The 13,017-nt window shown below is 35.2% G+C and overlaps 1 protein-coding gene across 2 annotated transcripts in view; it reads right to left on the bottom strand.

Moving 5' to 3' along the window:
* The window catches only part of LOC136854074 (uncharacterized), a 93,956-nt gene that overhangs the window by 18,099 nt on the left and 62,840 nt on the right, over positions 1-13,017 (bottom strand). For both annotated transcript variants that reach the window (XM_067130193.1, XM_067130194.1), the window contains exons 10-15: positions 11,428-11,493; positions 5,590-5,682; positions 4,182-4,223; positions 3,689-3,880; positions 1,031-1,093; positions 491-682 (exon numbers count right to left, since the gene is read on the bottom strand). In XM_067130193.1, coding sequence (XP_066986294.1) covers positions 491-682; positions 1,031-1,093; positions 3,689-3,880; positions 4,182-4,223; positions 5,590-5,682; positions 11,428-11,493 — 648 coding nt within the window. The remainder of the gene's footprint in view (positions 1-490; positions 683-1,030; positions 1,094-3,688; positions 3,881-4,181; positions 4,224-5,589; positions 5,683-11,427; positions 11,494-13,017) is intronic.

The following is a 13,017-nucleotide window of genomic DNA, read 5'->3' as shown; positions in this document are numbered from 1 at the left end:
TCAATAAGATAATTTAGGATGATAGTTAAGGCACTCAAAATGTAGAATTATCCAATATTAGTTTTAATATTACCTTAAGTATCTCCTGTTCCTTTTTTCTTTTTTTTGCCTTTTCTGCTTGTACAGAGTTCTTTAATAAACCTAATTTTTTTTCTATTTTTCTTTTCTTGCTCCTGTTTCTACTTTGATATATTTATCTATATTAGAATTATCCCATATACTGTAATACCAGAGCATACCAAGTACCATCAAAAGTAAAAGAATAACCCAAACAAAAGATAAAGATCATGACTGAACTTGATATCTATCAGAAAAATTATAAGTTATGAAGAGTTTATGCTAAAATTATTGTCACAATTTCATGAAATGTATCACTCAATATTTGAATATCCCATAGTTAATATTTTTAATTTTGCTGTTAATGATTATGATTTTGGTTTACAGCACTGTACTAATAACGATATTTGGAAACAAAACCTTAAAGAATTACCACATGGGGTTCACTCTGATGAATGACTTGTTGTGCAACAGATACATCTGCATAAGTAATGAATGCCATTTTTGTCTTCGTTAAGATCCTTGTCATTTTACCAAATTGGGAAAAGTACATTTCTACACTTTTTGGGTCGTGGGCTTCGGTCAAACCGTCAACAATGATTCTAGGTCGATAATCTGGCAAAGCCTAAGGGAAAAGAAAAAATAAGTTGTACTTCTCAACTTTCCAACTGAATCTGTTATAAATCAAGAGAATTATGTTGGCTCTGAAGATGTTTTTCTTTTGTATACAGTTCCATTATCTAATGAAAAATCTGAGCATATATACTGTATAATAAAATGAAAATGATGTTAGTATGAATGTCAAGCTCTTTCTAGTACAAAGCAAAATCAATCTTTAGTTTAAACTTCAACTTTTGAGGTGTACGATCATGCGATGGAGATTTAAATGATCAATTGTTTATAGGTACTAAATAATGTGAGCTTGAAAGTCTTCATATACATATATATACATATATTCTTATTGGATACTTACCTCATCCTCTGACATACCCCTTTTAATTCCTGGTTGTCTAACGTGGAGCTCGTACCCATTAACCTGGAATATCCATATTAACTATTAAACTGTTTTTCATACTATTTTACATTATTTTGTTTCACTTTAACCTAATCGTTTATACATGCCCCACCATATTGCACTGCACAAAGTTCCTTGGAATCACTGGTCCTATGGTTACCAAACCAATGTAGTAGTTGTCTCACCTCACTTGTTTAATACAAAACTGAGGGTCCACAAAACAACAACTCATTTTTTTGTGGACCTGCATTGCTGTCAACAGTTATTCCACTGTTCTCCAGAAGATTCTTATTTACGATTACTTCTTAGTGCTTGTTCCTTACTCATTTTCCTTTTAAAATAATTTTTTGACCCTTTTTTACTTTAGTGCTTATGTAAGTGATAAAATGGTGAATTCCACATTTATAACATATTTCAGACCACTAATTTTCTATGTTAAAAACTAGCACCATTGTCAGTAACTATCAGTAAGAAATTCCTTCTTGATTTCCTGGGAATTTAGGATTTTCACAATACTGTTTCACTCAGGACTATCATTAAAGTGTTGAATGCATATTTCACTCTTTTCTCAAAAGATTTAATATCTTCTCTATAAGAGAGTTCCTTTTCACTAAGTAAAACTAACTAGCTAATGAGTAGAAAACTAGTTAGTGATTGGGAGTGTGTTTTCAATTAATAATAAAATTTTTCCATGTTTCGTTTTCTGTACTACAGTGAAGAGTAAATATACTGTCATATTCCTTTAATTTATTTCTAGTAATCTATAATCTAAGGTCAGTTGCTGCTTAATTACCTCATTTTTTACTTTTATGTTTTTTGTACTACTGCAAAAGAATCTGTTCATTGATTGCTTTTCTGTCTTATTCTCAGATAAACTCGGTCATTTCTAAGCATTTACCTTCATTTCACTTTTTGTGTTTTTATGGTTTAGTGAAGAGTATCATATCTGGTTACTTCCCTCAACACAACCCTATCAGTCAAATCAAGTCCACATTCATCATCTTAAGTGTTCCTAAATACACTTTTTGTCATCCAGACAGAAGGAGAGCTACCATTCAGGCATGCACCTTCAAGACTCATGGTTTATATGTCAGTAGCACCTAGCACTGAACACAGCTCTCAAAATAAATCCCAATTTTTTTGTTTGGCAATCTTGAACAATTTTCATTCACCTACATTCATTTACTTACTTTATCTTCCATCAACTTTCAACCATATGATAAGTACTTACACTTTTTTCTCCTTGGAAAGATTGCAAATATAACCTTCAATAATTACAAGTGCTGTCAGTCTTGATCATGATAGGAGGTAACACTGACTCATGTTACACACTTTATTCAGCTGTGAGTTACACTCTTGCCAGCATTTTTGGCATGATTCAGACATTCTTCAGGTTTTTCTATTCTTTCGTTAATGTATACAGTTTTCTGGCATTAATAACAAGCAAATGTGTCGCTTCCTAATGAACGCTGAGAGGTAGGTTCTTTGTGCTATCTCTGTTTTGTACTAGTTCAGGTTTCATGTTTTACTTTAGTCTCTTTTATTCATTTTCTATATATCAATCACATCTGTCTTAAATAACCAAATGTGAAATAGCCCTAGCATTTGAATGAGAACTCGCAATGACATATAGGAAAAGGCAGGAGGAAAAGACAGAGTCAGAATATGAAGTGATGAATGATACATATGAAACAATTGAATTCTCCCCTTAAATAACAAGTGCAACTGCCTTCTAATGGAAACATTGTTTTGGGGACAAATTGTAAGTAAATTTGAAAAGTTATCATGAATCCCAAATTTTGCAAAGCAAAAGACTAACCAGATAATAGTCAATGCCAGTAAATTTAGCACCCAACGCTGAACTGAAATATATTCAACACAAGGAAATATAAAAAACACAAGATGTAGCTAATACCCATTTGGAAAAAATACCTAAACCAAAAACACAGACAAAACCATGCAGAGAACAGCTTTTCAAAGGAAAGAATGCTACTTCCAGTTGCCATGCATAATGCAGGAAGGCACTTATACTGTAGAACTCTCATAATGTCCAAGGACAATAACAAAGAAAATCATACTTAAATTAAGAAAAGGCAAATTAATCACTGATCAACACAGCAAAGGGACACTAGGGACACTCAGGGACTCGGCTGCAAACCGAGACAGGTGGAAAAGGAGATTTTTTTCTATGGAGTGTCTAGGGAAAGCTTTGACATGCATATAGGTTATCATAAAGTAAAAAGTTTGTCAGACAAATTACAGTACTCCCCCACTTTTTTGCAGGGATAGGTTCCAGAACCTACTGCAGAAATGCAAATCTGCAAAAGTCCCCTCCAAAAATACTTAAAACTGCTTATAACTGCCAAATACCCTGTATCCCTTAAACTAAAATGCTTATAACTGCCTATTTTAACAGTTCACAGCCTAATTAAATATGAAAAAAGTGAATTAGTGATAATTTTAGAGACGGTCCATAGAACAACTTGCGAATTGGTGAAAGTTCCCGTATAAAAGTGAAAGATATATTCCACAAAAATGCAATAAAGTGAAGCGCAAAAAAGTGAAGTGCAAAAAAGTGAGGGTCAACTATAAAAAAGCTGCAACACAGTACACTACCTGATGATGTGCGCCTTTCTTCAAGACTTCTTCCACACTCATGACATCCTTAAACTTGAGGAAGATGCAGTATGGTCTAATATCTATTTTCAAAACCTTGCCAAATTTTTCGAAGTACTCAAACAATGATGGTTCATCATGAGAATCAGAAATGTTAACCAAAACAAGCTTGCATTGATCAGCTTTTCTTGGCTGTGGAATTATAAGAGTACATCATTAGTATTCAAACAAATAATGATGCAAAAAAATTCAAAGGAGTCTTAAAAAATTATCTATAGTCAATAATTTTGTCATCAACTAGTACAGGGCATAAATTTTCATGATTATTTATGGTTACTCATAAAAACCATCAAAATTTAAAAACAGTGAAGCTGAAATTCAAAAGTTAACAGACCAAAGAGAAAGGATGAAAATATAAGTGTTTTAATTTTCATAAAAAACAAATAACTTAATTCAATCATAAAAAGAAAAGAAGTTACACTAAAAACATTACCTTCTTAGGTACTGGATCACTATCAACATTACTTGGAGCAATCTGTTGAAAGTAAACAATTCATATCTCAGTTAAAAGAAAAAAAAAAAAAAGAGAGAAAACATCTCTTGAGCCGTAAAGGTAGCCTAACATCAATAAAACATACCCATCATTTCCATACCAGATGTATATGAAACTACAATATACCATTTCTAACTTAGATCAATAAATACAACACAAATACTAAGCAAAACACTTTAGAGCATCCTTATTTACTTCTTTTAAACATTGAAACTTTCACATAATGGTTATATGGCACGCTCTTGATACATTTGATGTATTATATTTGAAGACATGAGGTGTCATGATAGTAAGAGAGGAATTTAAATTTAGTAATGAATGTGAATTTGACCATAAAACTAACAGCCTGTTCTAAGTACTGTAACTACTCCTCCACAAGTCCTAGCTTCCTTCCTTGAATAGTTATAAGGTATTAACTTTCGACCTGCCTTAAGGAGGTAGGCCTAACATCAGGTTTGTGGAAAGAAGACCCAAACAAAGGGGGACAAGTTATCAGAGAGGAAATGTGTGTTAGCATTTTCAGTCTATAGTCACACATACAATGAAGTTCCACTGCTAGGGCTCAGGAAAAAAGTATTGGCCGAGTTTTAACCAGTGGTACAGCAACCATTTTCAAGCCTTAAGTTACGATACCAACTAAGAAACAGAATGGTGCTGAAAAATGGGCTGAGTGAATCAGGTTTGGAAATCAAATACACTGAAATTGTATGCAAAAATAAGATTATACATAAATCAAGTATGATCTAAATTGTCATATGTACATGAATCATGGTATGACTATGAAACTATATCTACAAGGTTTTGCTGATTTAAGAAAAAAGCTTTAAGAAAAATTTAGGAGTCATAAAGAAGAATAGCATTAGAAAAGGTACCATGTTAATTTGTATTTTTCATAGCTAACAAACATATGTAGATAAGGTAATGTTAAAAGGGAGATGGAGATGGCTTGGATATGTGCTCCATACAGCCCCTTAGCGAAAAGTTTATGATACTCTCTGCTGGGCTCTTGTGGGTAACAAAAGAGTTGAAGACATACACCTACTAGGATGAGAATTATGAGAAAAGAGGCTGGAAATGAGAAGAGAATATAAGAAGATAATCTCAGGCAAGACACAAGTGGTGGAATGTCACTAAGGCCATCTGCATTATATAGCATTGGAGGTAATAATCAATGTAATCCCAACATTTGTGTGTGAAATAAAGGATATTCAAGGATTTTAACATGAAATAAAACCAGTTTTGAAAACTAAAAAGTTAGTCAGTATCATAAAGAAAACTAAAAGCTGCCAATCAATATCAAAGAAAATAAAATATACTAAATGCATTGCTAAAATGAAGAATAACTAACCTCTTGCAAGTGCTCCTCAAAAGGCCTCTTTAAATGACTATTTTGTAAACTGTCAAATTCAATACTCGATGCATTTTCCTCGGACCCTTGACTCTGCAAAAAAAAAAAAAAAAAAAAAGTAATTACCTGGTTAATATGTAATGGCCATCATGTGTGAAAACATTATGTAGTCATTAGTGACATTAAATTCAGAACAGAATATAATGGACTAAAAACAAATAATGTAAATTTTGATGTAGGATCGCCTAAATTAACCATATAGATAATATTTTAACCCAGAAACAATATCTGAACTGTACAGATAAAATTAAGACCAGAAACAGCAATCAGACTACTTATGTACTTTGCCAAGGCAATTAGCATAATTACTTCAATACTTTATATCATTTACTTTACCTCATGAAAATTAGGGTGCTATAAGCACAGACATCAAAATACTCTATGTAAGTGCAATCTCTCATAACCAACTGGAAGGTGCTGTTCTCTTTAAATTCAGGTCAGTGAAAATAATAAAAAAGCCAAGATAAAGCCTTGCATTCAAGTGCTGACTCAGCTCAACATCAAAATCTAATCAAGTAGTCCCAAGAACACAATGAATCTTAAAAAAACTTGTAAAAACCTATACACTGGTGTTCTCATAATCATGTTCCACTCAAGAAAACCAAGGGAATCAAATGCATATCATCCATGGCAGCGGTAATTAAGAATTTTTGTCATCATTGTAATAAAAACCACAGCCTTCTGTGTAGGAGTATTCCGCAGTGCAAGCTGGAATTTGTTGCGGACTTCCTAACAAAGTAGATAACTGATGGTCAATGGGGGTGAAAGGAGGAATACCCCTCACTCACCTGTCTTCACCAAGCACTTTTTCTTTTGGTATCGGACATAAGAGGGTGGCTGATTTGTTCCTTTCATGTAGGATACTTACTCCTTAAGTAGGAGGGTGTCTGTAAACTCTCTTGAAGTCGAAACCAACCCAGAAATGTCATGATTCCAGTGATGGATGTGAGTAAAGGGAGCAATGATTCCTGCAATATCCTACTTGGCCTATCATAGGGATGCCAGAGCATTACGGACCTGAACCTCAATGAGGGTGTCTAGAACCTCTCTAAAGTAAATGAATGTTCAGAGAACCTTGTGTTATCCCTGTAAAGGTTGCACAAATTGGAGAGCAGCTAATACAATACATGAGGTCAGAATGTAGCTCTACTGCCACCCCACCCCTAAAACCCTTACTGAAACTTACTGAAAGGGCAAAGGGAGTCACAACTCATCTGCTGAAGTTCTGAAACTGTATGCTCAACTGAGCAGTCACCTGCTTGTGTGCCCAGTCCAGCACATAACCAAGACAAATGCTACTCCACCACAGATGGAGGAGGAAGGAAAACTGGAGAGAAGCCAGTCACTCTACAATTTGGCCTAAGACTTACACCCTCTAAGTACCATAGGTGAGATGCTTTTCTGTCCAAAAGGAGCCGTGATAAAATAACCTGTTTGAGCAGCCACCACAGGGAGGAGGAGTCTTTCCTGTAAAGCTCCCTATGTTTGGTGAAAACTAGACTAATAGAGGCCAGAGGAGAGCAACAAGACACAGTTGTGTAAACAAAACTCCAGGGTCTGAGGCAGACTGCCAGAAGACTGAGGTACAAGTTTCATGCAAGAGTGAAGGCCAGTTGTAAACAAAATCTCTGTCTACCAAGCAAGAGGGTAGCAATTATCTAATATGCATGCTTCCGAAGAATCGTGGGTGGACAGCATTCCTCATGTCCAGGAAGCACAGGTCAACCCAGGGTACCAAGCTCACTCGGTGACCCCCCTGTTAGTCCTACCTATGAATTCAGTAACACCTGGAGGTGCAAAAACACTGTTGCCTCCCTGAACAGGGATAAGGCGCTCATTTGAAATTATATAGGACTTGGTTTGGGGGGTACTTGTGAAACAAAGAACTACAATTTATCCTTCTTACAGTTTCTAAGTTCTCAAGTTTTGAAGGTACATAACAGCAACTTTTTCTTCCTTCTCTTTGGATCCGATGAGGACAAGAAAGAGCTCGATAAGAATGAAGAGAAGGAAGGATTCCACTTGGGCTCCTCCTTGCCCCTAGCTGATGTCTACCTCTCCTAGGCAGGCTGACTATGGAGGGGCATCTCCCATAGGAAGGACAACCTCTACTGGAGGCTGAACAGTGCTGTGCTCCTTGCAAGTGCAATAACAGCACATGGTAGCAGTCAAATTAGTAAGGTTGAGTGTATTGATCACCCATCTCTCTGTCAGGGTTGGTGTACACCCCTTTATGCCAAAAGGGGGGAGTATACATGGAGGGAGTAAGTACAGGTTAAGGGTTGGGAAGGAGGGAGTGGTAGACTAATACTAGTCACTTTCTCCTCTATCAAAACCTTCCTGAAGCTGTAGATCTTGCCCCTAAAATGATAGACAGTGACTGTTGAGATATATCTAAACAGAAGGCATGAAGAGCCACACACACACACTCGCTCACACCTTCAACCATTCGTTATCCATAAGTAAACAATACACTCAAAACACAAGTCCCACCTTAGCAGCAAGCAGGAGTGCAGATTGCAGAAATACATCCTCTCTTGATGGCTATCACAGAAAAGGTGCTAGGTGAGGGTATGTGAGGGGTACTCCGTCGCTCATCCTCCTTAACCCCAGTTAACAATATGATTTACAACAAACTGAACATTTATCCTTAGAAAAACTCTAAAAACAGACATTGGTAATAACAGAAACCTCAAACTTATTAAGAGGCAGTTAAAAAGAGGAATGAATTAATTCTACCATATTAACCCCTTACAAGATTAACCCGAGATATATTGTTATCAGTGTGCTAAAAATTTTGGACTTACCACGAGATATCTCGTTGAAAAGTTAAACGTGAATATTGGGCTAATACGAGATTTCTCGTGGCTCAGTATTGTTACAGCAGGCTTCTCCGAGATATCTCGTCCTATATCATACGTTTGGCAGTGGTATTTGCTGCTGGAAGTCGTGAGTTATCAACGATAATTTTCTGTATTTTTTCGTGCAGACAACGCGTCATTAGTAGCACTTCAGCTGCCATCTTTTACCTTTGTTTTTTTTTGTTTTTTGCGTATTTTTGCCTAATCAGGTAAGTTTGGTTGCATTATTTGTCATCTTAGACTGATTATATGTTATATTATTGATTCATCGTGTTGCTGTTGTGTCTTGTTAGCTAACCCCATGAGTATTTTGTGGTATATAGAGTAACCGGTGATCTTGAGAGGTTGTTCGTTCGTTTGTACGTATTTTATATCGTATTTTCGCCAGTTCTAAGTAAATTTGGTTGTTTATTTGTCATCTAAGACTGTTTATATGTTATATTATTGACTTATTATGATGATTTCGTGTCGTTTGTTTGTCTCTTGACCATTTTGTGATACGTCAAGTATAATTTTTTCCAAGGATTTTTTTTTTCCTTTTTTTACGATGAGTACGCACTATTTTACTAGCTCTCCAGTGGTGACTTTTAGAATCTTCTGTATTTCTTCATTTTCACATTTTAGGTAAGTTTCATTGTTCTTTTTTTTTTTATTTTAGACTGTTTATATGATATATTGTCGAGTAATTTGTTAGTATCTTGACTATTTATTTATTATTCTAGCCTTTTATTTATTTTTTATTTTAGCCCAGTTATGGCAAATTACCATGACAACAGTGATACTGAGGAATCATTTACAGAGCTTGAAAAAGTTCTGGCTCAGAAGGCGACGATTCAAGCTTGGATGATTCCAGTGATACCAATACAGATACAGATACAGTAATGGATGAAACACAATGGAGGAGAATCGCAGATTCTACTGCCCCTCCACCCCCTCGATTTCCATTCACAGGGACAACAGGTCTCAATATCCCAGGGAATATTGAAAGTATGTTGCCTTTAGATTTTTTCCATGTATTTTTGATGATGAACTGATTGAACTTATTTGCACTGAAACCAATAGATTTGCTGAGCAATGCAATGCAGACCCAAATACGTGGCATCCTGTAACTCCACCTGAACTCAGAGTTTTCTTAGCACTAAATACTTTGAAAGGAATTGTGAAGAAGCCTGAAGAATCCTTGTATTGGTCTAAAAATCCACTTCTTAGAACCCCAATTTTTGCTGAAACTATGCCTTTCAAAAGATACAAGAAAATCAGGCAGTACCTGCATTTTTTCTGATAATGAAGCATACGATGCAAATTCGCATCCTAATCCCAAACTGAATAAGATATATCCTATTTATGTGCACTTAGAAAATAAATTTAGAACTGTCTACACCCCACAAAGAGATATTTCAATTGATGAGAGTCTCTTGCTATATAAAGGAAGATTGGGATGGGTACAATATATCCCATTGAAGAGATCAAGATTCGGCATAAAGTTCTTTATGTTATGTGAAGCGAGTACAGGATATGTGTGGAGTTTTTGATTTATGTAGGTAAAGGAACACAATTGACCAGGATTTCAATGAATTGCCTAGATCCTCACAGGTTGTAATGACTTTACTGAAACCTCTTTTGAATAAAGGCTATTGCCTTACAATAGACAATTATTACACCAGTCCTGAGTTAGTGGATATTCTAGTAAAATGTAGAACAGATTGCTATGGCACTGTTAGAATAAATCGAAAAGACCTGCCAGTTTCATTGAAAACTGAAAAGTTGAAGAAGGGGGAAATGTCTGCTTATCGTAGAGGTAAAGTTATGGCCATGAGATGGAAGGATAAAAAAGATGTTGTTCTACTCTCCACAGTTCACAATAGTGATGAAGTTGAAATTATGAGTAGGAGAGGTAAAAAAAGAAGCCCAAAGTTGTAGTAGACTATAACCACACAATGGGTGGTGTGGATAAGTTGGATCAAAACTTGGCAAATTATCCTGTTCCCAGGAAAGAACAAAAAATATTACAAAAAGTTTTTTCCATCATCTAGATCTAGCCCTTTGAATGCATATCAGTGTTTCAAGATGAGTAATGAAAATTGCTGTTCATCTCTCAAATTCAGGTTGGAAATAATTGATTCAACTCTGAAGAAGTATCATGCTGAAATCCCTCAAACAAGACCAGGTAGACCATCTATTTCAGCGAATCCTACCCGCTATTCAGGAAGGCATTTTCCAATTGACATTCCTCCTACACCCAAAAAGAAATTTCCTACAAGGCAATGTGTTGTTTGCTCTAAGAAAAGGGATAATAATGGAAAACCGATCAGACGAGAGTCTCGCTACATGTGTGAGATATGTGAAGTTAGTCTGTGTATAACCCCCTGCTTCAAATCATACCATACAAAATGATTGGGAAATACACTGGTTTATGTGAAGTGAATTTTTTTTTTTTTTTTTTTTTTTTTTTACCCAAATGAAGAGAAATATATGATTTTGTTTATTCTAATGGTGAAATTTTTTTTTCATTCAAATGAAATGAAAAAATACTTTTATCAAAATGAAGTGGAAAAATAAAAAGTTATCAAGCATCAATATGATTTTTATTCAATTCCTATTATCAAAATTACTAAAACGAAGCATATGAGATATCTCGTGATAGAATAAAATGATTATAATTTATACGAGATAACTCGTTATTGGCCATAAAAAGGTCTCAAGTGGAGTTTCTAAAAATTACAATTTTACATAAAATAATCACAATTTTCTGTTGAAATCAAATTAGAATAGAGTCTAAACAAGTTATATTTTAATTTAATTCAATAAAACAATTAGATTCTTTTTGAAACATTATGTTGAAAAAATAAGTCTTTTAAGGGGTTAAATGTAAAGTAGTAAACTTAGTGAAACAAAACTACTAATTTCTCATACTTACAGTTTCAAAGTCTTCAGTGGGTTTTGAAGGTACATAATTACTACTTTTTCTTCCTTCTTCTTGGACCTGATGAGATTAAAATTTGAGCAAAAATAATAATGACTTGCATTAAAAAATCACTGAAATCATACCATAAGTTTTGATATATCATGATGAAAACTGTACTGCATATTTTTAAAAAGGGTTTTACTGTTACACCCTTTCTACAAATGAAGTTAGCAATGAGATGAAAAACTATTTAGAACACTAAAATTGGTGTAGCATGGACTCACTTAAGCCTGGAAAGTGATAGTTCAACAGAGTACTGTGCTATTCTGTTTCATCACAACCCCAATAATCATATCATATTCTTCCATTTGTGGTTTCCAATGCCCACAGACAACCATCTTTTGTGTTCCAGAAGGGCGCTATCTCGACCCACTGGTCAGAACCGACTCCCCTTTTCTCTCAGCTTTTTCTTATCATTTTCAGCCCATTATCCTTAGTTTATTCACTGTTCATTCATTTTTCATCAACTTCTTGTATTTCTAACTGCATTCAGCAGTCTTTTACTTTTTAAGTGAAATATGTCTACTTACAAGTTTTGTCCTACTGGTTCTACCTGTAACACCTGCTAGATGTTTCTTTGTTTTTTCTTGTCAATGGTTTGTGCTTAATTCTGGTATTACAGTGCTTTTAGTTTTTCCTAGTTTTTAGCTCTTGTGTTTTTACCCTTGTGTAAAGTACTATGTAAGATATTTTACATTTCAATTTGCCTAATTTTTGGTGCTGTGTATTATAATAACTATTGTTGTTATTAATAGTCTGACTACTATATAACATTTCTTTTACTAAATATTCCTAAACAAGAGTTTTTTAGGTTTTGGTATATTTTTTTATTTAGAGCCTGCTGTTTCTTCCTTCGATAACATTCTGGCTATCTTGCTGTTCCTTCTACATCAATTATGCCTGTAGTGCATCTTACTCCCACTTTGCTAGCAGCATCTCCTGACCCTGACACCTCTGCTACTGTTCTGCTATCTACCACCAGCTTCACTTTCCATTTTGTTTTTGTTTATAGCTGCTGTTTCTGATGCTGATGAGCATCTGTTGTCCAGCCTTACCATCTCTCCCAGTAGATGCGCCTGTAGTCTTCAGCAACTAGACTGGAGAATATTCTTATTCCCAATGCAGTCATCAGTTGCTTCACCTAGAGGCCTATGCCTATGATTGTTCAGGCTGAAGTGCATTTAAGACCCAAAAAGAGTACAATTAAGGGAAGGATCAGGACAGCTGCAGGCAGGACCATTCTAGACATGCTTCACTTAAAGAGCACTCTTCTTGCTTGCAGGTTAAGTGACTGTAATTGTAAGGCGTACCTTTAGCCACATGATTCCAATCATCCTCCAAAGACTCCAGACAGTTTCAACCAGTTACCTGCTACAAGAGAGGGCATTTAAGTTAGCAGGAAGACAGTCTATTGGAGTCCTGCCAATGTCTTCACCCTAGTCTTGTGATATTCCATCCTCTTTAGCATAGGCATCAACTGCCAGTTGGAGGAATAGAATATAGAATTTAGGCCAAAGCCATCAGAAGTCTAGACCACCACAA

This window comes from Macrobrachium rosenbergii, chromosome 28, assembly GCF_040412425.1.
Source record: "Macrobrachium rosenbergii isolate ZJJX-2024 chromosome 28, ASM4041242v1, whole genome shotgun sequence".
In the NCBI taxonomy this organism is placed as follows: Eukaryota; Metazoa; Arthropoda; class Malacostraca; order Decapoda; family Palaemonidae; genus Macrobrachium; species Macrobrachium rosenbergii.
Note: the sequence above shows the minus strand (reverse complement) of the source record. Positions and strands in the feature narration are given on the sequence as shown.